The 27483-nt window shown below is 37.0% G+C and overlaps 1 protein-coding gene across 3 annotated transcripts in view; it reads right to left on the bottom strand.

The window, feature by feature from the left end:
* Window positions 1-27483, bottom strand: part of srgap1a (SLIT-ROBO Rho GTPase activating protein 1a) — a 153584-nt gene that overhangs the window by 101573 nt on the left and 24528 nt on the right. For all 3 annotated transcript variants that reach the window (XM_052152262.1, XM_052152265.1, XM_052152266.1), the window contains exon 2: window positions 6792-6987. In XM_052152262.1, coding sequence (XP_052008222.1) covers window positions 6792-6987 — 196 coding nt within the window. The remainder of the gene's footprint in view (window positions 1-6791; window positions 6988-27483) is intronic.

Genomic DNA, 27483 nt, shown 5'->3' with positions numbered 1-27483 from the left:
TCAACCGAAAATGTATTGTGGATGTGGCTTAAGTCTCAAATATATTCTGTTCCCGAGATATGGCTCAGGTCTCTCATTCAATGAGAATGCATGGAATTTAGCAAGCACCACCTAAAATAGAGAACAATGGGAAGTAGTGGATTTCCTACTGTCCAACATGTCAAGACCATAGAATGTTCTTGTTTTGTAATCAGAATGCAACACCTTTTAATATAAACTAAACCTTGATCCACAAATATTGCATTGAGGAGGTGAGATTTGCCGTTTTGTATGGCAGGAAATATATGGAAGTAATTTTCATCTCCGTTTCCTCCTTAACCCAGCAAACAAAACAGGCAACACATGTCATCGCTGCTGGTGAAGGCCTTTGGCCTCCCTACACATCTATGACCCGAGCTATAAAGACATCCAAAATGTCAAAAAGCGACAAATATATCTGTATCCGCAGCAGCTGAGCTTCAACGTAAAAGATTTTACCTTCACATCATTCTACAAAAACAGGAAACAAACTTTTAGCTGACTAAATCCATAAGTCTCTTAGATGAAAAGACATTCCTCGAAGTAACATGTTTCGAAACCCAGGGTTGAAAGATCAGTCATCTATGCCAGAATGGATCAAATGGATAATGTAATTGAGCTAAAAGCCTAGAGATGCATAGTCGCAATATGAACATTCTGTCCTTAGGAGGGGGATTCAGATTGCAGGGAGAATTATGGGAGCCAGTGCATTTTCTGTCAGTCTGCAATTACTGTAAATCCTTTCATAAGACTGTCTCAGACTCTTAAGTGTGCACTCTGTTCTCCTTCCTGCGTGAAGCGTGTACTATATGTTATTAACGTGGCAGAGTCATGCTGTGTCGGGCAGCAGAAGTGTTCACGTGATTTGGATTAATGAAGTAGCAAAAATAGCTTTTGCCATCCCAGTGCTGGAATGCATGAATTCCTGAATACCTGCATTGCGTTGAGTGTTCTGAGAATGCTAAAGCAAACATTCAGAATGAATCTGAACAGCATCTGTGTTCTGCGATGGTTTATGATATATTACAACATAGAAACCAGAAAAATTTATATTGAACATATAAAAAGAATTTAGAAAAAAACATAGGTCTCTAAATAACAAAGTACTCTGGGGACAACCATTTCCTTACAAAACTGGGTGTGACCGAAGTGAGAGAGGTGGAAGCGCAAAGGGAAATGGTGCATTTTGTCCTTGAGGTTAGTGCAGGAAGGTAATGGGAAGCCTAAAATGTCACAGGCTTCTATACCAGGTTCAATCCATTTGGGGTGATCAAATGACAATTTACATTATAAAAGCTCCATCATAGTAATCCACTCGAGACATATAGACTATTGGCCCATGTCGGGTATGATGAGTTAATTTGGGAACCAAATTAAGATTAAGATTCAACTTTATTGTCATTGTGCACATACAGAGCCAATGAAATGCAGTTGTTTTCGCATATCCCAACTAGCTTGGGTCAGAGCGCAGGGTCAGCCATGAAACAGCGCACCTGGAGCAGATAGGGTCAAGGGCCTTGCTCAAGGGCCCAACAGCGGTATCTTGGCAGTGCTGGGGCTTGAACCCCCAACCTTTCGGTTAGTAACCCAGAGCCTTAACTGCTGAGACACCACTTTCCCAAATTACTAAATAAGACTGATATAAAAGCCAGTTCTGCTGAAAACAGAGAACCAACTGGATCATTCAAGGTTGCTGTACATCAGTGCTACTGATCAGACAAGTTTAAATAATAATTGGCCTCCAAATGTCCATCTGTCCCTCCAAAGGGCTTCCGAGTGTCCACATCTATGGTCTAATGCACAGCAGCACAAATCCTGTTGCTTCCTGAATCATTGCACAAAGCAGAATGTGATTATAGATATTTTTCATGAGCTGAGAGAAGAAACCAGCCAGTAAAGAACATTGCTGAAAATCAGGGCAAACGAGTAGTAAGTCTAGATTGTTTAAAAGGAACAAAAGTGCTCCAGTTTCACTTTACGGCCATGTAATGTCAAATATCCGTGGTCATTGTGGGTTTATTCACGCAGTGTTATAACATGCAGTGAGAGAGAGGAGATGCTCAAATGCAAGAAACACAATCTCAAAGTCTTCCTAATCATTAGTCATAATCACAATTATTTGTTTGACAAATAATGATTTATTTGTTTGACCAATAATGTTTTGTCTGACCAATAATTGTCAACCAAATTTCACAATCGTGACCCCTAATTTTCATTATTAGGTTCCTACCTTGTGAATTATTTTGTTACAAATGTTTCTTTTACTGAGAGTTGATTAAGAATGCACAAGTTTTAGTTATTCCTGATAGAAAAACATTTGTTTTACTCAAATTGCACTCATTTTACTGTAAAATAATTTTATGTTGTACTGCTAAACTCGAGGTTGCACAATGTTTTGATATTCCTCCTGAAAGTGAATTGAATTTTACATTTTAATTTATTTTGCTGTTGGATTGCTAAATGTAGAATGCACTTTCCTTTTACTACTTTTAGTTCTTACTTAAAATCATTCCAAAATAAAATTAAAAGTAGATACATTTAGCAATCTAACAACAAAATAAGTAAAACACATGAAAATTGTATGAGATGACAGAACAGAGCGCTATCCACTGTGAGGAGTCACACTGCAGACGAGCAGAACCACTTAATACTGCACAGTAGTAGACTTTTTACGGGGACTTCATTAGGGAGCGGCTGTGGCTCAGTTGGAGCGGGTCGACCACTAATCGCGGCGTTGGTGGTTCGAATCCCGGCCCACAGGAATCCACATGCCAAAGTGTTCTTGGGCAAGACACTGAACCCCAAGTTGCTCCCAATAGCAGGCTAGCACCTTAAATAGCAGCTCTGCTGCCATTGGTGTGTGAATGAGTCACAGTGTAAAGCGCTTTGAATAAGTTAAGGTTAAAAAGGCGCTATATAAGTGCAGACCATTTACCATTTAGGAAAATCAACATTTCAAAATACTTAAGGGTGTAGAGACATATTGGAAGAGAAGGCATCAAAAACAACTTTAAGTGTAAATTAAATATATGGGATGAAACAGAATGAGGAAACAGGCCAAAAATCTTCATGATCATGAGAAATATTGCTTTTTACTTAGTTACAAGGAGTCCTTATTTTGTAAGGGAAATTTAATTACATTTAGTTACTAATCAAAAGATAATTTTGTGTTTACAATCATCCACCAAATAGGTCCATCACAGTGTAAATATAAATAAAAACTACATGCAATACATAAACATCAACACTGTAGCCAGAGGAACTTAATTCTATGTTTGTATAAACATCCTGCAGATCACAAACATTGTATTGACAGCTCATAGATTTTTAAGTGCCAGTGTAGGAGGGTTTGGCAACTAACAACAAGGTCATCAACTGAACTGATCATGCTGGCAAATAGATCTGTAATGCTTTGAAACCAAACTGAACTTAATGCTGCAGTAGGCATCTCTGATCCCCTTTCATATTCGTTAAATAGAGGAAAGGGTGGGGCGATAGTCATAATGCCTTAAAAACGTTTTTAGGCTAAGGACCCCTTATGGATAGATGCATGGAGCAGGGACATTCTGATACACATTGTATAAAATCATGCGTTAATTTTTAGGCCTGACCTATAATTACATTACTAATTTAGTATATGCACACTTTGATGTTATGGTAGTGATTGCGAAACCATTAAAATAATAATTAATAATGTCTAGAGTCATGCACATTTCATTTCATTTACTTAATACATGTGATTGTGGGAGGGACAGTGAATCATTTAGCTGAACATACTGTATTTTCATATTGTATTTTTGCTGAACATATTTTTATTATTCCACAAATGTGGGAGGATCCCCTGTTGTAATGGGTAAAGATCCAAGATGAAGGTTACCCCAAGTTTAAATGTTCAAACCTTGTTAGGTATGATCCATAAACTGAAGAGTTGATGTGATGGAGCCATCACCACTTTAACCTTGAAAAAGGCACTAACCATATGATCCTCCAGGAAAACTGTCCCTGTAGTCAGTCTCTTAGATAACAAGCATCTGCTAAATGACAAATAATCGAAAGAAAATCTGGTATCCAAGGAGTGGCAGCTGTATGATGCATCTAATTAAATAATTCCCATCATGACTCAAGTATCCCTCCCTGGACAAATAGTGTGCATCACTTGTTAGCTCAACAAATACAAGTACTATACTAAGCACAAGCTGCTGTGTCTCCATGACGACAGTGTCCTCTGAGAACTAAATTAACCACACAGCTCACAAACAATAATGTTTAGTTGCCTTGAAAGGGTGTGTATGTGTTAACGCATCTGACGATACAGATGATCTTTCTGGTGTCCAACCTCCACATTTGAGTCAACAGAAATGTTGTGAAGATTGATTCTGTTTTCTGCAGTGAACTGTGTCTATAATCCCACAGGTAGAACAAACTTTTTTTATCTTGACAAACAATCACTTAATCTTCCCTCTCACTTGTTTTGCGGAAATCTGCTGACCGTATGTGTCCAGCCAACTTAAACAAAGGGGTAAAGCACACCCTCTGCTATGGCTCAGCTGGTCCCCTCTTGACGCCATTGGTCAGACACTAGTTCCAGACCTCTAGAGTATGGAACAAACTGGGATACAATGTAGAGGCCTCAAACGGGGCCTATTTACTGAAACCCTGTGGTTACAAGTCATCTTATGCAAGTTTAGCTTTTATAGAGACCTGGTAAAAATTTCTTGATTACAAAAGCTTAAAATGTTTCTGTCAAACAACTCTGGGGTGTCTGGATATTCCAGCTAATTGCAGGCCGATCTACAAGCTAATTTTGATGCTAATTCATCCAACACAAACAGCTGAGCTAAGCTGGCTTTAGAAATGGCCACCCTACCTCACGGCAGCATGTCACAGGTTTTTTTAACCTCCCAACAATTTTCCAGAAGGAAAAAAAGAGAAACTTACATCATCAAGAATCTTACACTGCCCTTTTTTAATTCTGTATCAGTTAAACTCCAAACCTCCATGACTTTTTTTCTTTTTTAGAAAACCAAAAGAGAAGTTTAGCAGAATGTCCAAACTTCTCTCTTCCATACAATGAAAATGGATGATGACCAGTCAAGGAGTCTGACTCAAGGAGCTTACGGACTTGACAAACTGACAGGCCACAAAAATCGCAAGTACCCCGATCCAGATTCTCCATTACCAGATACCACAACCGCTGGACTCATTTTTGGGCTCTTATGCTGGACATTGGTCTATTTACAGAAGTGAAAGGCAAAACACTTTAATTTTTAGAATTGTACCAGCAGTTTCTGTAGCAAAATAATGTAGATGTTGAGTGTCTTTTCCATCCAGCGACTGACATAATGAGACCAAGATCATGCTTTATATAACTGTCTACATGGTAGGGCTCATGGTCACAAAACAGCACCATATGGGGAAAATGTTAGAAGAAAAGACAAACAAAAAATAATAAGAATTTTTAAAAGCTGGCTTAAGACCATGAGGGTCTATTAATTACAATGAGTTTTCAAAGGTTAAAGGGGCACTTAGGCACAACATGATTCTTCCACTAATATAGTTAATTAGCCTAACTAAAGGGGCAATAGCGCAATAGAATTCAATAGTTGTGTGGTCACAGCCACAGGTGTGTATAGGGATACATGTAAACACACACACACACACACACACACACACACACACACACACGCACACACACATATATATAGACACATATATATAAAAACTTAAAAACAGCCTTGCAAAGACCAATTTTATACTAGAAAGGAGAGAATATCACTGTGTGAGGTAACCAATTTGTTTAGAGAAAGTTTTGTCAAATAGAAATTGATTCAGAACGATGGGTGACCCTGTCATGCCTGCCTTGATAAGATATTGCATTTATATTCCTCATGTTTACTTATTAATAAAGAAATAAAGACATTTTTTCAAAATAAATTCACAACTTCAAGAAATATTTTTTCCTACACAACTTGTTGAATAAAAGACTGATAAAACAGCATCATTTTGATTTAAAGATGACCCATATTTGACATATACTGTAGTAGTGTTGTCAAAACAATTTTCATTGAAAACTTCCAGATTAGTGTCAGACACCTTAGAAGAAGACTATCACGTCTACAAAATACAGAAAATACAGTGACCCTGAGCGTTTGGTCAATTTCATTGCCAGCCAACTTGAGCCATCACGTTCGAATCTAGCTGCATTAAGCCTGTGCGCTCGAGGGACGAGCATCCCCGCGACAGAGTGAACATCAGCAGAGTACAGTTTCAATCTCTCCCCCTTAGATCCGGGCATTAGCGCAACTCATAGAAGAGGCGCTGACCGCACAGAGAAATGCCAGTTTCGGAGTTTGTTGTTATTTACATGATCTGCTTCTGTATTATTTGAACTTTATTAAAGCTATAACACATTGAATGTAACTGCATTTAAGATGTAATGCCTGTGTGTTTCCTTTAAAGAGCTCCGGCTCCGCTTATTCCACAACGAGAGTGCCTCTGAATTTACTTATTTGCTTTTTTTGCATTATAATTCCCTCATACTTTGCGATCTACATCATCTGAAGCTGTTTGGAAAGTTTAGTGTGAGTATGCACTGTGAAATGTGTAATTCTTCTTCTCCTCAGTCTTGCACGAGCTGCAGTGCTGCTCTTGCACACCATCATTACAGTTTAATGTGATCCCATGTGAAGTTAAATTAGATCAAACAACTATTTGACAACGAAATTTTCGATAATGTCAACTAATCATTTCAGTCCTACACATAACACACTCACTTATATTGCTGGTGATCCTTTGTGCTTCTGGTCTTGGCCATGAATCGTTCGGCCAGTTTTTCCAGGTTGCGCGAGTACTCCATCTCGATCTCTGACTTTTTGCGGAAGAAGTCCTGGAGGTCCTGAAGGAGCTGCACCCTCATGTCCGTCTGCTGCTCCAGACATTTCTGCTGTTCCACCAACTGGGCTCGGATCTCTGAACAAACAATCAAATATGGTTCGTTAGAACAAGAGCCTGTAACTACAAACACAAAATGTCTATCAAAAACGAAAATTAGGTTATTTATACAGAACTTCGATTCATCGATTAGCTGTTCATGCAAGCCATCCAAAAGTTGACCCACGTAGTTTTGCACATCACTAGCAGAGGCAAATTCAGAACAGTTTCATTGCCATCTTCAAAAGTGCTTTGGAAACCTATTGCGAACTGCTAAGTGATATCAAGCTACAATGCTATAAATGGTCAACAATATATCTTCTATAAATAAAGCAATAAAATTTGCCTGGAGCTAGTTTCATTTTGCAGTATCAGCAATGTTAAAGTAATCCAGGTTCTTCGGGTAAATTCCCTTGCCCTGTGTTTCATTACAGCCAGAATGAGGAATGGTCCCAGAAACAAACCTAATGATTCTCTTAAACGCACTCCGCTTCATTTAACAAGCAGTTTTGACCAAATTACTTCCAGTTTCCTCATATCACTGCCCCCTTGTCACAGGAAAAGTAGCTCATTACATCTGCAGCACAGTGTAATAGCTCTGCAGCACCATACCATGATATACATTTAAACTTCCTCTCTCACATTACATATATTTAAGGGAATGATAAGCATCAGATGATAAAAATATTTGTTAAATAAATAACTAAAAAAAAACTATTAGTCCTCACAAAAAAACTAGGATTATGCGTAACCGGAATATTGCTCACAGCAGGTGATCCCTACTACAATTTTATGAAATTCTTAACTTAAAATTTGCCGTTTACTTATTCACAAATTTTTCTTTTGGAGAACAATTTTATTTTCAGATTTCTCTTAAGATAAATAGGCAAAATATTATCTAGCACCAAACATCAAAAATCTGATTTGTTAATTGACAAATGCCCTTCAGTATTAGTATTATTCAGTATCAAGTAGCATGGTTAATTTTGCATTAATCACTAGATGACTGTATATTATCCTTTACACAATATACACTCAAAAAATATATATATATATATATATATATATATATATATATATATATATATATATATATATATATATATATATATATAAATGACTCCAATTTAAACATTTACATTTTATAACAATTCCATCTAATTGAGTTATATAATATAATAAAAATCTTATTTTGTTAATGATTATTCAATTCAATTTGATGGAAATTTATAAAATTGAAATGAATAAATCTTAAATTATATTATTGAATGTACACCATTACCTTCCAAACATTCAAAGGACATACAGTTAACTTTTACACTCGTCTCTCATTGTCACCAGTATCAAGTGACCTTCCATGATAACAAAAGAGCATTCTTGGCCCCGTGAGGTCAGGTGTATGGTAAACATCTGCACGGAGCCGTTGTGGTGAAACATGTGTGAGACCGTGTGTCAGATCAAAGCCCCTGTGATCCACTTCAAACACAAAGATAGAAGTGATCACCTGTGCGCTGTCTGATACTACACAAACAAGACCTGAAGGTAGAATCCAAGCTGATCAACCCTCCGCTCGGTCTCTACAGTTAACTTCAACAATTCAGTCTCCACAGATGGGTTCCTGAGATAGCTAATGACTGTGATGAGCTATATTTAAGATTAAATGCTATACTTCAAAGTGCTGGAAAGAATGTGAGCTATCAACAGAGACAGGGTTAATTTAGAGCTTACTGGGATACAGTTAATGAACTTGTATAACCTCCATTAAACATCCATTGAAAAAACTTCTCTGACAAAGACCCAAAACAACAGACATTATTCCAAGTACATGCCAGGTGAACTGTGTAATTCCTGTGAAAGCAGCACTACCAAACAGAATTGCATAAATATTGATCGTTTTCAAACAAATTTCCCAAACACTCCGCCCCAACTTCCATTGGTCAAAAAACAAATAGTCCCACCCCAAACTCATTTCGGTTGGTCAGGATTCTCAAACAAACGGAGCGTTGCTCTGAAAGTGCCACAGAGCCATATAACAAATGGCCTACAAATGACTTACGATTGCTTTTTTATATACTGTATATCAATTCTTCAAAAAAATATAATATGTCTGGGTGAGAAACAGATACAAGTCCTTTTTTTACTATAAATCTTCACTTTCACATATGGACACCTGGTTGGGGCTGGTCAAAAGTAGAGATTTAAAGTAAAAAAGGACTTACATATTGATCTGTTCCTCACTCACACCTATCATATCACCTCCGAAGACATTGATTTAACTACTGGGGTCATGTGGATTACTTTTATACAGCTTTTTTGGACCTTCTGAGTTCTGGTCACGATTCACTTGCATTGTATAGACCTACAGATCTGAAATATTGTTCTAAAAATCTTAATTTGAGAAGAAAGTCACACACATCTGGGATGGCATGAGGGTGAGTATATGATGAGAGAATTTTCATATTTGGACAAACTATCCCTTTAATGGCAATACATTATATAGAAATAATAATTGTGCAGCTGTATGAATGACGAATGAGAAAGATAAAGCTATCATAAAATAACCAATCTAGTAAAAATCAGTATCACAAGCAGACCCTCTATATGGGAACGAAAATTCCCTTTCATACACATAACAGATATTGACTGTCGTTTTGAAGACAAGTAGGCAGGTGGTCAGTGGTCAAGGGAATATCCCGTTTTCAACACAGCTGGGAGACATCAGTCAGTGGGCTTTACGCTCTGGCTCAGGAACACAGACGCGTGCAATGTGATTGCCCGTGGCCAGATTGATTTTTACCAACTCCAGTCCATCAGGGAGAGTCCATTCAATTCTGACTGAAGATTAGGCTGCCTTCTACCTCTAAAAAGCTGACTTGTTAAGTTGCAGCCAGTGAACCACACTGTTCTCACAGCAAATTAACACAGGACATACATATGTAGTCAGAAGTTTACATACACCTTAGCCAGATCCATATAAACTCAGTTTTTCACAATTCCTGACATTTAATCATAGAAAACATTACCTGTCTAAGGTCATTTAGGATCAATACTTTATTTTAAGAATGTGAAATGTCAGAATAATAGTAGAAAAGTCGTGATGCGGGGAAGGACAGGACCCAAGAGCAGAGGGAAAGTTCAATCAATTGGATTTATTAATCAAACACAAAACAGTTCTTCAACCTCAAATCAAACAAGCCCAGGCAAACTTGATATTCCCCAGAGACACGGGCAGAGATCTGAGGAATCCTACTCAACAATTGAAAAAGCGTTCGTTGTGAACAGACACTTACGGTGTGTCTTGCTCTCTTATAAGCGTTTCTCAAATTCAGCAATTCGTTTTTTTAAACGCTGTCATGAAAGATGTGTGAAAATGTGAGACTCGCAACTGCTCTGTTCCATTCTGTTGTTTTCCCTCTTTTTCAACAGCTCCTGGCCTGGGCTCATAGTATGAGCTGCTTCACCACAGAGTTCCACCGAATACCTCTGCTATCTGGGAATATTGCTACCCTATATACAACTGTAATGAATAAATACAATGTGGTATTTCGCTTTTATTATGAAGCTTGAGTATGGGGTAGTATATATACTGTGGCAGCAGTGCAAGTCTAAAACCATGTGAACTGTCTATTGAAGCATCTATAACCTCATTTTACTTTTGACTTAACATTTGAGAATATTGACTGACTAAAACGTAATTATTTATTTTATGCACATTAGTTAAAAATGGAATGCTCTTTAATAGCCAGGAATGTTCTTTGCAGAATTTGGCATTGACTTTAAATTGCTTAATTTGGGTCAAACGTTTTGAGTAGCCTTCCACAAGCTTCTCACAATAAATTGCAGGAATTTTGTCCCGTTCCTCCACACAGAACTGGTGTAACTGAGAAGGTTTGTAGGCCTCCTTGCTCAAACAAACTTTTTTTTAGTTCTGCCCAAATATTTTCTATCGGATTGAGGTCAGGGCTTTGTGATGGCCACTGATACCTTGAGTTTGTTGTCCTTAAGCCATTTTGCCACAACTTTGGAGGTATGCTTGGGGTCATTGCCCATTTGGAAGACCCATTTGTGAATGAACTTTAACTTCCTGGCTGATCTTGAGATGCTGCTTCAATATCTCCACATAATTTTCCTTCCTCATGATGCCATATATTTTGTGAAGTGCACCAGTCTGTCCTGCAGCAAAGCACCCTCACAACATGATGCTGCCACCCCATGCTTATGGTTGTGATGGTGATCTTTGGCTTGCAAACCTAACCAAACATAACAATGGTCATTATGACCAAACAGTAAATTTTTTGTTTCATTAGATAAGAGGACGTTTCCCCAAAAAGAAAGATCTTTGTCCCCATGTGCACTTGCAAACTGTAGTCTGACTTTATGGCAGTTTTGGAGCAGTGACTTCTTCCTTGCTGAGTAGCCTTTCAGGTTATGCGGATATAGGACTTGTTTTACTGTGGATATAGATACTTGTCTACCTGCTTTCTCCAGCATCTTCACAAGGTACATTGATGTTGTTCTGGGATGTATTTACACTTTCTGCACCAAACTATGTTAATTTCTAGGAGACAGAATGTAGCTCCTTCCTGAGCGGTATGATGGCTCTGTGATCCCATGGTGTTTATACTTGCATACTATGGTTTGTACAATTGAACGTGGTACCTTCAGGCATTTGGAAATTGCTCTCAAGGATGAACCAGACTTGTGGAGGTCCACAATTTTTTTCTGAGGTCTTGGCTGATTAATTGTGATTTTCCCATGATATCAAGCAAAGAGGCACTGAGTTTGAAGATAAGCCTTAAAATACATCCATAGGTACACCTTCAATTCAGTACACCTCCAATCAGAAGCTAACTGGCTAATTGTCTAAAATAATTTTCTGGAATTTTCCAGGCTGCTTAAAAGGCACATTTTACTTAGTGTATGTAAACTTCTGATCCACTGGAATTGTGATATAGTCAAATAACGTGAAACAATCTGTCTGTAAACAATTGTTGGAATAATTACCCGTGTCATGCACAAAGTAGATGTCCTAAACGACTTGCCAAAACCATAGTTTACTAATATTAAATCTGTGGAGTGGTTAAAAATGTGTTTTAATGACTTCCAACCTAAATGTAAGTAAACTATAGACTTCAACTTTACTACAGCCCTATCTCTGCAGTGCCTACTTTCTGGAACATATATTAATGCAATACTAAAACCTTGCACAGTAATGTGTCATTGGGTTGTATCACAATATCTAATTCAGTTATAAAAATGTCTACATAAAAGGGCCAGAGTAAATTGCAAGAACAAATTGCAATGGGAGTTTGAGTCAGTCTTTAACCTGATAGCACACGCTCCTCTCCAGACGTCTATTTAATGCTTGTGGTTACATCAGGAAGAAGTTTTTTTTTAGGTTGTTTGCTCATCTACAATATGTATAAAAGACATTTCCTCTCGGATGTCAATAAGACATTCTGCAGCAATCTTTGATACATTTATTACAACAAATGTTTGTTAACTCTTCTGCATTACATTCCCTTGCACTGTATATAACAGATTTGTATTTAGATTTGCACTATGTGCATGTGTGTACAGTATTTATGTATGTGTGTGTATGTATGTATATACACCACTGGTCAAAAGTTTTGAAACACTTGATTGATATGTTTCTCATGATATGAAAAATCTTTTGATCTGATTGTGTATGCTTAAATGTTTGAAATTTGTTTTGTAGACAAAAATATCATTTTGCCACCATATTAATTTATTGAATTACAAAACTAAAATTAAATTAAATCTTTATTTATTTTTTTAAATTGATGACTTGGACCAAATAATAAAAAAAGGCAGCCAATAAAAAAGCAGCCAATATGTGTCCAACATAGATGGGATCTCCTTCAATGCTGTTTAAAAGGCATCCCTCAAGAAGTTGTTTGAGAAAATGTCAAGAGTACATCTCTGCAAATTCTATGCAAAGGGTGACTTTGAAGATGCTAAAATATAACACAGTTTTGATTTATTTTGGATTTAGTTTAGTCACAGCATAATTCCCATAGTTCCATGTATGTTAATCCATTGTTTTGATGACATTACTATTATTCTAAAATGTGAAAAAATATATAAGTATATATATAATATATTCAAACTTTTGAAACATGTACTCATTCTTTATCAGATTTTTTTCACATTTTAGATTTTTTTGAAAATTAACCTATGAATGGCTTACTTATAGTTGTCTCTGCATATTAAGCTGGGACAGGAGAAAGTATTTGAACAAAGATAAAGTTACATTCTTCAGCTTTAAAATCATTGGCTTATAAAATATCAACATTACAGCTATTCAGACAGATGTTGTTTGGCATTGTGCAGTCTACAAGGGGTACTGCGCTTTTAATACTGCATTGTACGTTCAAAATAGTCCAACTTTTAAAATCACATCCCAAGACCCCAGAATTATTTTCTACTGTATTTTGTCAAACTACAAAATAATACCATGTTCTTATGTAAACAGAGGTAAACATGAATCCAGCATATTTATACAACTTCTTTAAACCAATTTGTCGACTAGCCATTCAGGCAACCCATCGACTACTCAGTTTTGAAAATATGTATTTTTGCACATATATTCCAAAGCATGTCATATTAAACTATTTCTTTCTGGCTTGATATAGAAAACTGAAACTTAGGCATGACATTTGTAGTTTTTACTCTATAAAGCCATTTCATGTGGTGACAACATGAACACGGGGTGCCCATGCCGTTTTATCTGACTGCAAGTCTTCCTTACACCCAGCAGGAAGTTTAAACCTCAGAGGGATATGTCCAGCTATTAGCTCATTACCATTTTCTGAGATGGTCTGGAGGCCTGCATACAAAAACACACACAAACAGGAAGGACTGGCCCCAAGGCATTTATCAGTCTTTGGAGTCTGGTCAGACTGTGGTCTACTGACCTACAGAGAAGCAGATCCTTCCTGTTCTGGGCTTCAATTGGACCAAATTACATCTCACTGCCTGAACTCCTCTGACCTCAGACTAACTCCTCCACTTTTAAACATCACTGCTCTCCTCAAATTTTAAACATGTATCAAAAGCATACCCATAGTAACTCAATGTTTGGAGATTTCCTTTAATAGACCAAGGCCAAGCACAGATGCCAGTAAAACGGCTTAGAAAGTATCATAATTCTTTAAGAAGTTGTCATACAAAACTGAGGAATTTAGTCAAATAAATGAGCAGAGTGTGGACTCAAATCCAGCTTTGGCACTATTTTGTTATGCATGGGCCAACCAAAGCAAATCTGAAACAAACAAAAAAATTAAACAATATTAGAATTATTAAATCCAGACAATTTAGGCTTCTCGAACCCAGACAAACATCTAACATTTTTTGTCTACATCTAACAATATAATGCTATATAAATGTATATATATAGCATTATATTTCAGGAATTGGAATGACAAAATGTGTCTATAATTTTACATACAAAAAGGCAGTTGAAGTCTACAAGTATTTTGACTGTTATACTCTGTTAAGTGTTTCATTATATCAGTTTCAGGTATAAAATGTGTTTCAATGAGGTCAAATGTGAAAAATTTCTGTCGTAGAAAATGTGAACAATGAAGTCAACAATTGGGAGTGGAAAAAATGGTTTTCCAAACACTGACCCCATCAATAATTGTTCAGACAGACATGTAATCCCACCCAAAACTCACATCATTGGCTGAACCAGAAAATTACATGTCAATTAACCTAGTGTTTTGATAGAACTGCCTCCAGGTTTTCTGATTGGCAAACACAGGCAAGCTGAATATATTTATCTGATATCAATCAGGTAGTAAGGACATTTTATGTGTGTGTGAATGAATGAATGAATGAATGAATGAATGAAAGTTGCTTACAGCAGCTTTAAAAGAAAAGTTAGTTTTGGCCACAGTGACCCAATGGCAAACACTCAAGTTGTTTCTATAGAACCTCCCAACAAGAGTAGACAGGCTCACTCCAGGCAGATATATGCAGAACATTAATCACTGGGCATAATTACGGTGGCCCATGAGAGTCATCACTCAAATCCAAACCAAATAAAGCAGCAGAGCCGAAGAAATGCGAGATGTGCCGTAAGTAATTGGTATATTGTGAAGGGGAATGTTGTTTATTCAGCTGCTGTCTGATATCTGTGCGAGCTCGACATATGTAAGAAACGTCAGCCAATGGAAGATCATATTTTCAGAAAAAAGCGCAGCCTACTTTTTTCAGCGAACTATCCCTTTAAGTATCTTTAAATGAGTTTTAAATAACTTAGTGAGAAAGAGAGGGAAAGGTGAGAAAAGACTGGAGCTGCTCTCAGTAAATTATATCTAGACCTTCCCGAGCTACTTCATGTGCCCTCGGGTGAGGGTAAGAGTATCACAAGAAACTCAATACAAGCACTCATACTACAGTTTCATACTGCAGAAGGATTACTTTCTCAGTTCTTCTCACACATTTTTTTGCTGGAAAAAAAAGAACCAATATGTTGCAAGATGACACTCTATGCTTCTTGGGCTTGCTTTGTTCTTTTGTTTGGAGTATGCCAGTGAGAAGAGTTGTAAAATGAGAACCGGGGTTAACGTTTCATCCCCTTTCCATCATAAAAACTATGTTTGATCGGCAAACTGTTTGAGGGAGCTGCCAGAACATGCCCTTTGAAGACCAAAATTTGGGGGAAAATCCTTGGAAATGTGTGAAATCCTTTAATTAGCTGGGAGTTTTCCCTAAATCTAGAAGGTCAAGAAGTATTACAAACACAACATAATGTTTGCCCAAGTAAATTTACAAAGGTTCATACCTTATCACAACTTGAGATCAAACGGATTGTTCATGTCAAAAGGAAAAACTAATCTTCTTTTAATACCACTACAATGATCGTGGTAAAAAGTAGTTAGTCCAAATGCCCTGGGGGGGGGGGGGCTACAGGGCCCTACAGACCACACAGGCAGTTCAATACTACACACCTGCATGGTACTAGTTGAATCCAAACACTGTCCAACATCTGCACTGTGCAATATTCTATGCAACTGCAAGAATCTATAAGACACCTGCAGAACTTCATCGCCCAACAGTTGACGTATGACATGTTATCCCACCCATGCACATACCGCACATCACTCTTTAAAGCCATACTTTCCACGTGCTGCTATGTCTCAAGCATAGTGTGCGTGACACAAATTTAGTCGTCAGCACAGTATGCGTGGACTGTTCGCATGCAGCCTGGTGTTTCTAGACATGCAGACATTCTGCGTCAGTAAATGTGGCTGCCGTTGACTCTGGCTAATGGTTAAAAGAGCTCAACCTGGCATGAGACTGAACAGCATGCAGAAAAACAAAGTATTTCCTAGCTTTAAGCCACTTCAGATAGCTTCAGCTAAATGATTGCTTTCTGAATTCTTTACACAATCTGTTATGCTAGCAAAGTATTTGCTAGCAAAGCTAAATATAGTATTTGAACAAGGCCAACTTTCTATCAAAAGGACCAAGATGGTTTTCACCAAAAGGCTGATCTGATATGTAATCTAGATAGGATGAAAGAACTAACTAACTTCACATGTGGTCAGATCAAGGGCTCTGCTGACAGGTCACAGTGGCTTTAGCCTGTCACACTACTCAAGTGCACTGTGGTAGGTTCCGTCATAGAACATCATGTCTCTTGTCTGACTCCCCAATGTGAGGAGTTCAGAGGAGAGCAAGACTGCTCAAGCCAGAATGGCTCGGCCCAGCCTGACAGCCCCTGACGCTGACACCAGAGGGTGCTTAAAGCTGATGGACAGGTGGCATTGCAGTCTTAGAGCAAGAATTCATAGAAACTAAAAATGTTATTTAAAAGTTCCATGGAATTATCATGTTTTGCGTATGTACCACGTAAATACATTATATTAAGTACCTTAGAGTACCATGTAAATACAATTGTATATGGAAATTGGGTGAATCTCAAAAACATATTGGAACTGGAATTTTATTTAGCATAAAGAATTAAGCCAATTTTTAATACGATGAAGATCTTTGGCATTGTGCTATAATTTTCATGACAATTAAGCACATTTCCGCACAAATACTCACCGATATTGTACTGTAGCTCATTTTACATTGTTATTGGAAAAAATGTATAACTTGGTTGACTTAAAAATAATGCATCTCATTGTCATAGGCCTACCAATATATTGTGAATTAGAAGCACCTATATTTTGCAAAGGAGTTTATGGGAGTTATATATATATATATATATACACACACACACACTGGTGGACATAAGATTGGAATAATGTACAGATTTTGATCTTATGGATACAAATTGGTACTTTATTCAAAGTGGCATTCAACTGATCACAATGTATAGTCAGGACATTAATAACATGAAAAAATACTATTACAACTACTATTAAACTATTTCATAGGGTGGTGGATGCAGTGTGATGTTCTGGGTAATGTTCTGCTGTGAAACCTTGGCATTCATGATTATGTTACTTTGACACGTACCACCTACCTAAAGATTGTTGCGGACCGTGTATACCCCTTCATAGCAATGGTATTCCCTGATGGCAGTGGCATCTTTCAGCAGGATAATGCACCCTGCCACACTGCAAAAATTGTTCAGGAATGGTTTGAGCATCATAACAAAGTTCAAGGTGTTGAGTTGGCCTCCAGATTCCCCAGATCTCAATCCGATTGAGTATCTATAGGATGTGATGGACCAACAAGTCCGATCCATGGAGGCCCCACCTTGCAACTTACAGGACTTAAAGGATCTGCTGCTAATGTCTTGGTGCTAGATACCACAGGACACCTTCAGAGGTCTTGTGGAGTCCATGCCTCGACGGGTCAGAGCTGTTTTGGCAGCACGAGGAGGACCTACACAATATTAGGCAGGTGGTTTTAATATTGTGGCTGATCGGTGTATATAAAATACTTAGCCCTACAAAATATGTCTAAAGCATAAAAAAAACTGATAAAGGCACTGTTTTGAACAAGCCAATGATAATACATAAATCTCTGTATTCAACCAGATGAAAATTACCAAAAGGGGTCATGTCATAAGGAATAACATTTTCTTCATATTTTGACTTAAGAGGTAATTGTACAATAAAACGTACTGTTCGTTTCTGAACTCTAAGCTTTCTATCGAGTCCAAAAAGAGCATTTATTGTTTCCACCCTGCAAAAACAACTCATTTTAACATTGGCCCCATATTGACATAGAAATGGGGTGTTTATTTGAATATCCCTACCTCCAAACATCCCAGTGAATTGATAGCGCGGCTGAGGTACTTCACGTTTTAAACAGCAATATGATTATTAAAATAAAAAAACTAGTATGTTTAATTTTGACCAAATTGAAGTCATTGGCACAAATGCACTACAGACAATAGAAATACTGTTCAAGAAAGGGTGTTCACACTTTAGTGTAGAGGTAGACCGATATATCGGGTTTAATCAGTGCCGAGTTGATTTTTGGAATTATCGGTAATCTGCAAAAATCTCCAAGTCTGTGCCAACTAAGAAAATGTTGTATCTAGGGCTGTCAATCGATTAAAAATGGTTATCGAATTAATTACATGGTGTCCCAATTAATTAATCGTGATTAATCGCATATACAAATATTTGCTGAGAAAGCCCCTTATATAAAAATAATTCTATCAATATATCATTATACATAGTTATTTATGTCTGTTTTATATATATATATATATATATATATATATATATATATATATATATATATATATATATATATATATATATTCAGATAGTTAAAATGCATTACATTCTTGTGGCAGAAGAGTTAATAATTGATAAGACAATTCAAAAAGCGGCTTTAGAATACAAAAAGCGGCTTTAGAATACAAAAAGCGGCTTTAGAATACAATGTATTGTTTACTACCATATTAGTTCACAGCAATCCATTTCACAAGTGAATCAGTTGGAGTTTTATTATGAGGGCTTGTTTAAGAGCCCGTCAATTTACACCTGCGTCAGACATTTATTTTTTTTATTAATGCTTACAAAACTTATACGTCTAGAACCAAGAGGTATATTAAAACAAAAAACAACAAAAAGGAAAATAAATAAATAAAGTTTAATAAAAATATCAAATTGTTTACATATTTCAATACACTTTACTGCTTTCTTGTTATTAAAATTGGAAATTGTTCTTAGGTATTGATGAACCTCAGAATTAAAAATTAAAACTAATGGTTTATAACCACCATACTTACATTTATGAATACTAAACTTTGCCAACAAAAGCAGAACATTAATCAAATAATATTCCTTATGAAGAGACATGTCATAGCTAAAAATAAAAAATTAATAAAACATTTTCACAAGATTGTTCATTTGTGACAGTTGTGCCTATTGAAGTGTTTTCTTCACTGTATAAACTGTGCGTTGCTCATACAGCTGAAATTTCACTTACTGTCCTCTGGAGTAAACGGGTGGTACTACAAGCTTGCATTTCTCAGGACTCTTATTATGGTCTGGAGAAGTGCGATTATTTGCGTACATTTTTTGAACGCGTTATTTTTTGTAAAATTAATCGCACTGAATTAATGCGTTAAATTGACAGCCCTAGTTGTAACAAACAATGCATTTAAAAAAAGCATGATATAACCCCTTTTAATTCTACACTGATTGATTGGATAGTTAATATTGAGTCCCTTTCTGACTCTTTCATGTAACCTGGTCTTAAACAGCACCACAGGTGATATATGACAAACAATCACTAAACCCAATCTGTCTATGTGCTGTTTACTTCTAAAAGGCCAACCATCTCTATTACCTGGTCCATCTTTATAACCCCCAAAATGTTCCAGCTTGACTCTGCCACAACATTTGCATTTAATGTAATAAACAGGTGCTTAATTTTATAAGAGACACAAACACATTAGACAAATGTATTTTTAATTGACATTATTAAAAGCATTAATGTGCTTTTGAGCCTGTAATATGTAAAAAGCCTCAATCAAACTGTTATTTTGAATCCCATAATGAAAACATACTGTTGCAGTACAATGGTTGAGTGATGGTATAGAATGTAGGGTTCTCCCACTTTGACCAGTTAATGTCCATGACTTTTCAAGTTATGAAAGGAAAATTGCCAACTAAGTACTTTTAAAAATAATTTTATAGAGATGGGCTGGATTGTCATTTGTATGTAATGTAACAATCTTTTAACAACTACAATTATTAAGACTGACGTTATCACGCTCGCATTCAGTCAAGGTTTAGACCACGTTCACCAATATATATTTTTGAAAACTCTACGTTTACACCTCCCATCCACACTAGGGCATGTTTTCCTACACCAAAATGTAGACTTTCGAAAGTGCTCTTTAGTACTTTTTACTTTGGAAAACAATGATGTTTGAAAAAGAAAACATCGCTTTTTACCAAAAACATATTAGTGGACATGGACTTTGCGCTATGTGCAAAAAGAAAGACGAATTACAGACAAATGGCCCTTTCACACCAAAAGTGTATGGAGTTAATTTTGTGCCATAATTAAACAAACAAATGCAGCATTTTGCAAACAAACTCAATCTGCTTTGCAAAGGAAAAACCGACTCGCAAACAAACAGAAAGCAATGTGCAAATACAAAGGTCAATTTGAGTGAAAATGAGCAGAGGAGTAACAAATATGTATAGTGTTTTACAAATATAAATAAACGAGCCAAGATCATATTTTACAAATAAATACAAACCATCCTACAAATTGCTTGTAACCTTTAAACAAATACCAAACCTATTGCATACAAATGCATACCTGTCTGTTATGACTGTGCAGATGGCTTTTTATGAGATCCCTCGGCTCGATTTTCTCACAAATGCATCCAGGCAGATTTTCTCACAAATGCATCCAGGCAGATTTTCTCACAAATGCAGTAGATCCTCTTCCAAAACAGTAGATGAGCTATGCGATTAATTTAGAGTTAGTCTCCCGGTATGGAAGCATATGGGTAGCAATATTCAATTTGACATTTAATATGCAAAATGACAATGCAATATGTAAAATGGCAATGCATTCTGTATTTAAATTTACATTTTACATTACCATTCTAGCAACGTTTGGTGCAAAATGAAAATGAAAATAAAATTACATAATTTACATTTGCCATTTCATACACTCGTTTTAATATGCATTATTGAAACGCTTTATAAGTTGCAAAATTAAAATGAAAATGTATTACAGAAATGATTAGATATGTGTAACATGTTCAAGCAAAAACTGTGGCAAAATGATCATTCAAATGTTATTTTTCTTAATTGCATTTACACTCACAGTCAAGACACTTGCGATTGCTTTTTCATGAAATGTCCCGTAATGAATGTAGCAAAATTCGATGTGCACATTGAAAATGCATTCGAGCCGATCATGCCCCTGCCCGCCCTCTCCGCCCTGTCAATCACTGCATCAAGGCGGGGCTCGGCAACAGGTAAACATAACATGTTATGGCTATGTTACGTGTTTTGAGTTTACAGTCTATGGTTTTGAGGTGTTGGAAAAATGGCGCGGCAGAGCTATCTGGCGTTAACTTCACTAGCAGATGAAGTGGAGCGTGAACAGAAAGCGGTAGTATTTCCGAAGATTATTACAGTATGTAGGTGATAGAACCAGTACGTTGTTGGAGCGTCTGGGAGAATTTTCTGCCTTATGGCTTTGACCTCTTAAAGGTGGTGGAAGAACAATTGTATTCGGACAGGCCTAGGGAGTGGGGAGACCAGCAGCTTTTAACTTTTAACCCATACATAAGATACCCCTCTATGGCCTCGCCAGAGATCTCCACGGCTGCTGGTCTCCCCACTCCCTCCGAATACAATTGTTCTTCCACCACCTTTAAGAGGTCAAAGCCATAAGGCAGAAAATTCTCCCAGACGTTCCAACAACGTACTGGTTCTATCATCTACATACTGTAATAATCTTCGGAAATACTACCGTTTCTCTGTTCACGCTCCACTTCATCTGCTAGTTAAGTTAACGCTCAGTATTAGCTCTGCGCGCCATTTTTCCAACACCTCAAAACCATAGACTGTAAACTCAAAACACGTAACATAGCCATAACATGTTACGTTTACCTGTTGCCGAGCCCCGTCTTGATGCAGTGATTGACAGGGCGGGAGAGGGCGGGGCAGGGGCATGATCGGCTCGGAATGCATTTTCAATGTGCACATTGAATTTTGCTACATTCATTGCGGGACATTTCATGAAAAAGCAATCGCAAGTGTCTTGACTGTGAGTGTAAATGCAATTAAGAAAAATAACATTTGAATGATCATTTTGCCACAGTTTTTGCTTGAACATGTTACACATATCTAATCATTTCTGTAATACATTTTCATTTTAATTTTGCAACTTATAAAGCATTTCAATAATGCATATTAAAACAAGTGTATGAAATGGCAAATGTAAATTATGTAATTTCATTTTCATTTTCATTTTGCACCAAACGTTGCTAGAATGGTAATGTAAAATGTAAATTTAAATACAGAATGCATTGCCATTTTACATATTGCATTGTCATTTTGCATATTAAATGTCAAATTGAATATTGCTACCCATATGCTTCCATACCGGAGACTAACTCTAAATTAATCGCATAGCTCATCTACTGTTTTGGAAGAGGATCTACTGCATTTGTGAGAAAATCTGCCTGGATGCATTTGTGAGAAAATCTGAGTCGAGGGATCTCATAAAAAGCCATCTGCACAGTCATAACAGACAGGTATGCATTTGTATGCAATAGGTTTGGTATTTGTTTAAAGGTTACAAGCAATTTGTAGGATGGTTTGTATTTATTTGTAAAATATGATCTTGGCTCGTTTATTTATATTTGTAAAACACTATACATATTTGTTACTCCTCTGCTCATTTTCACTCAAATTGACCTTTGTATTTGCACATTGCTTTCTGTTTGTTTGCGAGTCGAGTTTTCCTTTGCAAAGCAGATTGAGTTTGTTTGCAAAATGCTGCATTTGTTTGTTTAATTATGGCACAAAATTAACTCCATAAAAGTGACGCAAATACTGACCATTAGCACATTCATTTTACCAAACTAAACAAGGGACTAAACTCAGACACAGAAGAGAACTATAATTGTCCAGAACACACAGCAGGACAACACATGTGTGCCTAAAAGAAAAATTACACAGTGAGGCCCATCGTGGACAACTTCAGAGGACAATTCGAATTAAAATACCACAGAGCCACATGGCAGACATTACCCATCAGTGCTTGTCCTAGGCCATTTCCTAGATCAAACCGTGTTTGCCTCTGATTTCCCCATCTCATTCTCTACTCTCCGTATTCTGTGAAAAACAACCAGCGACTCTTCAAACGTGTGGGTATTTTCAACTAAGCAAGTGTATGGAAAGTAACCTTAGAAGGACACATTGACATTCAAGTCCAAGCCTGTTGAGCTCGAATTTCTGTCATGGTATGTTTGCTTCGGGGGAGGATTCACTGTAACAAGGACGTAATTAGGGGTAAAATGAGAGACCCTCTATCCCTCAGGAAAGTGAAGAGTAGCCTCTGTGAATCAAGAGCTTCTAATTGCAGTTCTGAGGTGCTACTAAGAAGTTTGTAGGATGGGAACATTTTGGCATTCAACAAGTCTGAATATGCCAAAGAGCTGTACAAGTTGAAACTTCATCCATCTCTACATGAAAGGCTGTCAAAATGGCAAATGTTTCAATTTTGATACCCAAATCAACCTGTCGTTGGGGTAAAGAAAACAGCTGCAATGATCATAGATAAACAACTTTTCAGTTATAAAGGAAATATGTCACACCTACATACTTACACAAATCCTTCCTATTAAGAAATTGTAGAGGAGTGCCATGGACTGATTGACTAAGACCTATTGTCTACCCTGAGAGAGCAGGCAGATGTACTATTGACATGTCATGCATTATGTTGTAGATGCCGCTCAGCATTACGTCATGTTAATTCCTGTTGTTCTTTTATGTCAATGATAGGTTCGTATCTGGTCTGTAGACAACGGCGACAACATACACAACGGCTCATCCACTACAAATAGAAGGTCTTACAAAGAGTGAATGGAAACTAAACCTGCACACTGTATAATCACAAACAAAGGACATTGAAATATGGACACGGGCAGTTAACATGAGGATACGTACTGGGAACAGCACATTATATGGGATATGATTACTTTATTGTTCTTGTTTGTACATAGAAAATTGAATTGAGAAGTGAAAAATCCTACTTAAAAAGTTTAAAGTGTTCAGACATGTTTCTAATCAATACTATAAATGTTGTAGCCTATGCATAATAGAAGTGTTAGTCATGAATACAAATTTATTGTCACAGAAATGGGAAACATATGGTGTGGCACAGCACTACAGTGTTGTTTTGAACTACTCTGGATGTCCCTGTGGTGAGATGGTCCTTGGTCAACCATGAAGAACAGATTACATCTATAAAAGGACATAAGGTCAAGAAGTGAGTTCATCCTTGCAACCTGTCTACTGTATGCTACAAGGACGCTAGTTGAGCTTAATTAATCCACAGATTGGCATAACCACAATTATTAATAACCACAACATGATGTCACACCATATGGCCAATCAGGAAAGAAAATGTGAAATTATAATGGTTCATTGTATGCCAATCACCAATTAAATTAACTTGGTAATTATTTTTGAATTATAGCCTAATTTTCACCAATTTGCATACAGTTACTTTGATGAGTAACCAAATGTATCTGCAATAGGCTACATCTTCATACAGATTTGTCCTCATAACCCTTTACATTTAACATACACAACCAACAAGACCATAAAAAGGGCTGTCTGTTAGGCCAATGTGGAGATGTTCAGAGAAAGGAAAATTTGTGTGAGGCAGGGGTTTTGGGGTTTTGAATAAGGTTTAAGTAAATGAGAATATGGCTTCCTAACTTAAAGGAATAGCTGAGACCACAGACACATCCCAGCTGGACAACCACACAATAGATATGATCCACAGACCAATGTGTACTATGCCTGTTTCTCTGTCACTCTCTCGTTACACTCTCACTTCTATAAACACTCACACAGACAGAAAACCATGCATTTGAAGTGTCACAGATTTAAAGGACGTGTAAGTGGTAGGTTATACTGTGAACAAAAGACAAGAGACACATTTCTCAAATTAATTAAAAGACACTACTTCTTTGAGTGTTTTGCATGATAACTTGAATAACAGTCATCACTGTTAAACCCTCTGCAATATGTTTAGTCTCAAAAGCTTTAGGTTTAGCCCAGAATCAACAATACATTTCAAGATGATCACTGTCGGATGTTAAATCATCTGCTGTGAGTAATATTCCTGTATTTGTGAGGTGATGGATTTGTGAGGTGTGGAGAGATTAAAGTATTTAGCTGATTCTGTCTGACACTGCTTAAATAAATAGTTGCAGAAACAAGGTTTAAACTGTTTCTTGAACAGAGTGGACGCGGAGTGAGGAGTTGAGCGGCATGATTTTGCCTGAAGTGAGGAGCAGGTTTTAAAATAAAATGAAATACAAATTGGAGCGCCATTGCTTTCTCTCACTTCAAGAGCACTCCACTAATGCTCCAACACGAGCACGACACCCGTTAAAGGCCCTTAATGCAATAATTCACCACAAGTTAAGCAGTGGTATACACTATTGGTGTGAAGGAAAGATGGAATTTCTGATCTAATCATAAAGAATGTAATAAAAAAATTATAATTCAAATCAAGCGGCACTTGAAAAAAACAAACAAAATCAACGTCCAGCGTGAAGGTTAGTTTCGCTTTCACTGTCTGCATTCTGTTGACGCTCCCCATTATTGAGGTAAGCTTGCGGTAAAGCTTGAGTTAACTACATGCTCGTGTTTCGTCTCTTTATTCCTACATCAACTGGTGTATATTAAAATATAATGACGGGACGATGAAGGAGAACACTAGTGGGGAGGTGTTATGCCATGATCAAAAGCTAATTGTGAAATCCTAATGGACGTGTCCAGAAAACACGATTATAATCCATTTACATGTGGAGAGAAAATCTAAAAGGTCAGTAATACATATATATAGGCCTATATCCTTCTCCCCTATTAAATATTTGGAATAATCATCATTCTAATCTGATGCATCGCAATCTTAACTGTAGGCTATTATGCCCCGCATCAAATATAATTTTCTTGTTTAGGTCATTTTAACGACCTAAAACTCCAACTGAACTAATCAATATGTTAATATTGTGTAGTTTGACTTTGATCAATTGCAATCTAAATGTATTTTTGTGGTGTAGGCGAATTAATGCATAACACATTTGCAGAGGAAGAAGCTCAGCAAACTCGAACAGAGAAAAGTAGATTTAAAAAATGTAAAGCTAGTATTAAATTGAACTGCATTAGACATGTTTTGATAGTCTTATCTAGTTTTGATTAAAAAAAAAGTGTCGAACATTCCGAGAATGGAATTTTTTAATTCACAGAATTATAGGGCAAGATAAATTAAAAATAGTGCAATAATACAAATCTTGGTCTAATGTTAGTGTTCCAATAAAGCACACAGTAGCTTTTCTCCTAGTATTGTGTATTTATTTTCACTCAATATATCTTCTGCATGAATGGTTGTGATTTTTAAAAGCATACTAAAATAACTTTACAGTGGAGAGGTAGTTAGGCGCCAATTTTGCCATGGAGCGAACATGGATCATGGTGTCTCTAATCCTGGAGCATGATGTGAGCAAGTAGCAGGAAATGGAAAACCCATAGTGGAGCTGGAGCGGAGTGATTAAAGAATGCTTTGAGCATGGAGGGAAATTGTTGCCACTCCACTCTGGTAGTGAGCTAGATGTGTACCCGGCCCGCAATATTCTCCAGCAGTTCTGTGCTTTTGAATGGGCAGCAAGGATTGCTTTGAAGCACTCCAGTTAAGTTGAAGCACGTCATTCTGCGTTCAGGATGCACATAAGCAGTTTTGTGGTTTTGTACTGGAGCCTCTCTTCTTTGATGGTTATTTAGCCTGTTTTTTTTGTTGAATATCCATTCGCTACAATGTTGAAGTGCTGCGCTTAATGACTGTGTATCCCTCTGAAACAAGCCTAATTATACAATATCCTTAACACAAACTAGTAAATAATGAAAATTGGTAGATTTGCGCATCCCTTTTACCAAGCACACGAACAACTATACAGGCCGAAATGAAACCATAAAAAAGATATGGAATTTCACTCAAGCCTTGTTCCAATTTTGCTCCATCATCTCTCATGTAAGCTATTTAAAATGCACAATAAGGTCTATACAGAAATAGTCAAATTCTCTCATCATTTACCACCATTTTGCCATCCCAGACATTTACCTTTTTTTCTGCAGAACACAAATTAATATTTTTAGAAGCATATCTCAGCTCTGTAGGTCCATACAATGGAAGTGAATGGTGACCATTCACGGAAGAAGAAAAAATAAATTCCAAACAGTCAAAATAGTCTCTACAAAACTGGACAGGGGGTCCAGAGACGGCCAAGGCAGTGGGGTCTGCGGGATCTTTTAACAA

This window comes from Xyrauchen texanus, chromosome 21 (genome assembly GCF_025860055.1).
Source record: "Xyrauchen texanus isolate HMW12.3.18 chromosome 21, RBS_HiC_50CHRs, whole genome shotgun sequence".
In the NCBI taxonomy this organism is placed as follows: Eukaryota; Metazoa; Chordata; class Actinopteri; order Cypriniformes; family Catostomidae; genus Xyrauchen; species Xyrauchen texanus.
This window is presented reverse-complemented; position numbering and strand designations above follow the sequence as displayed.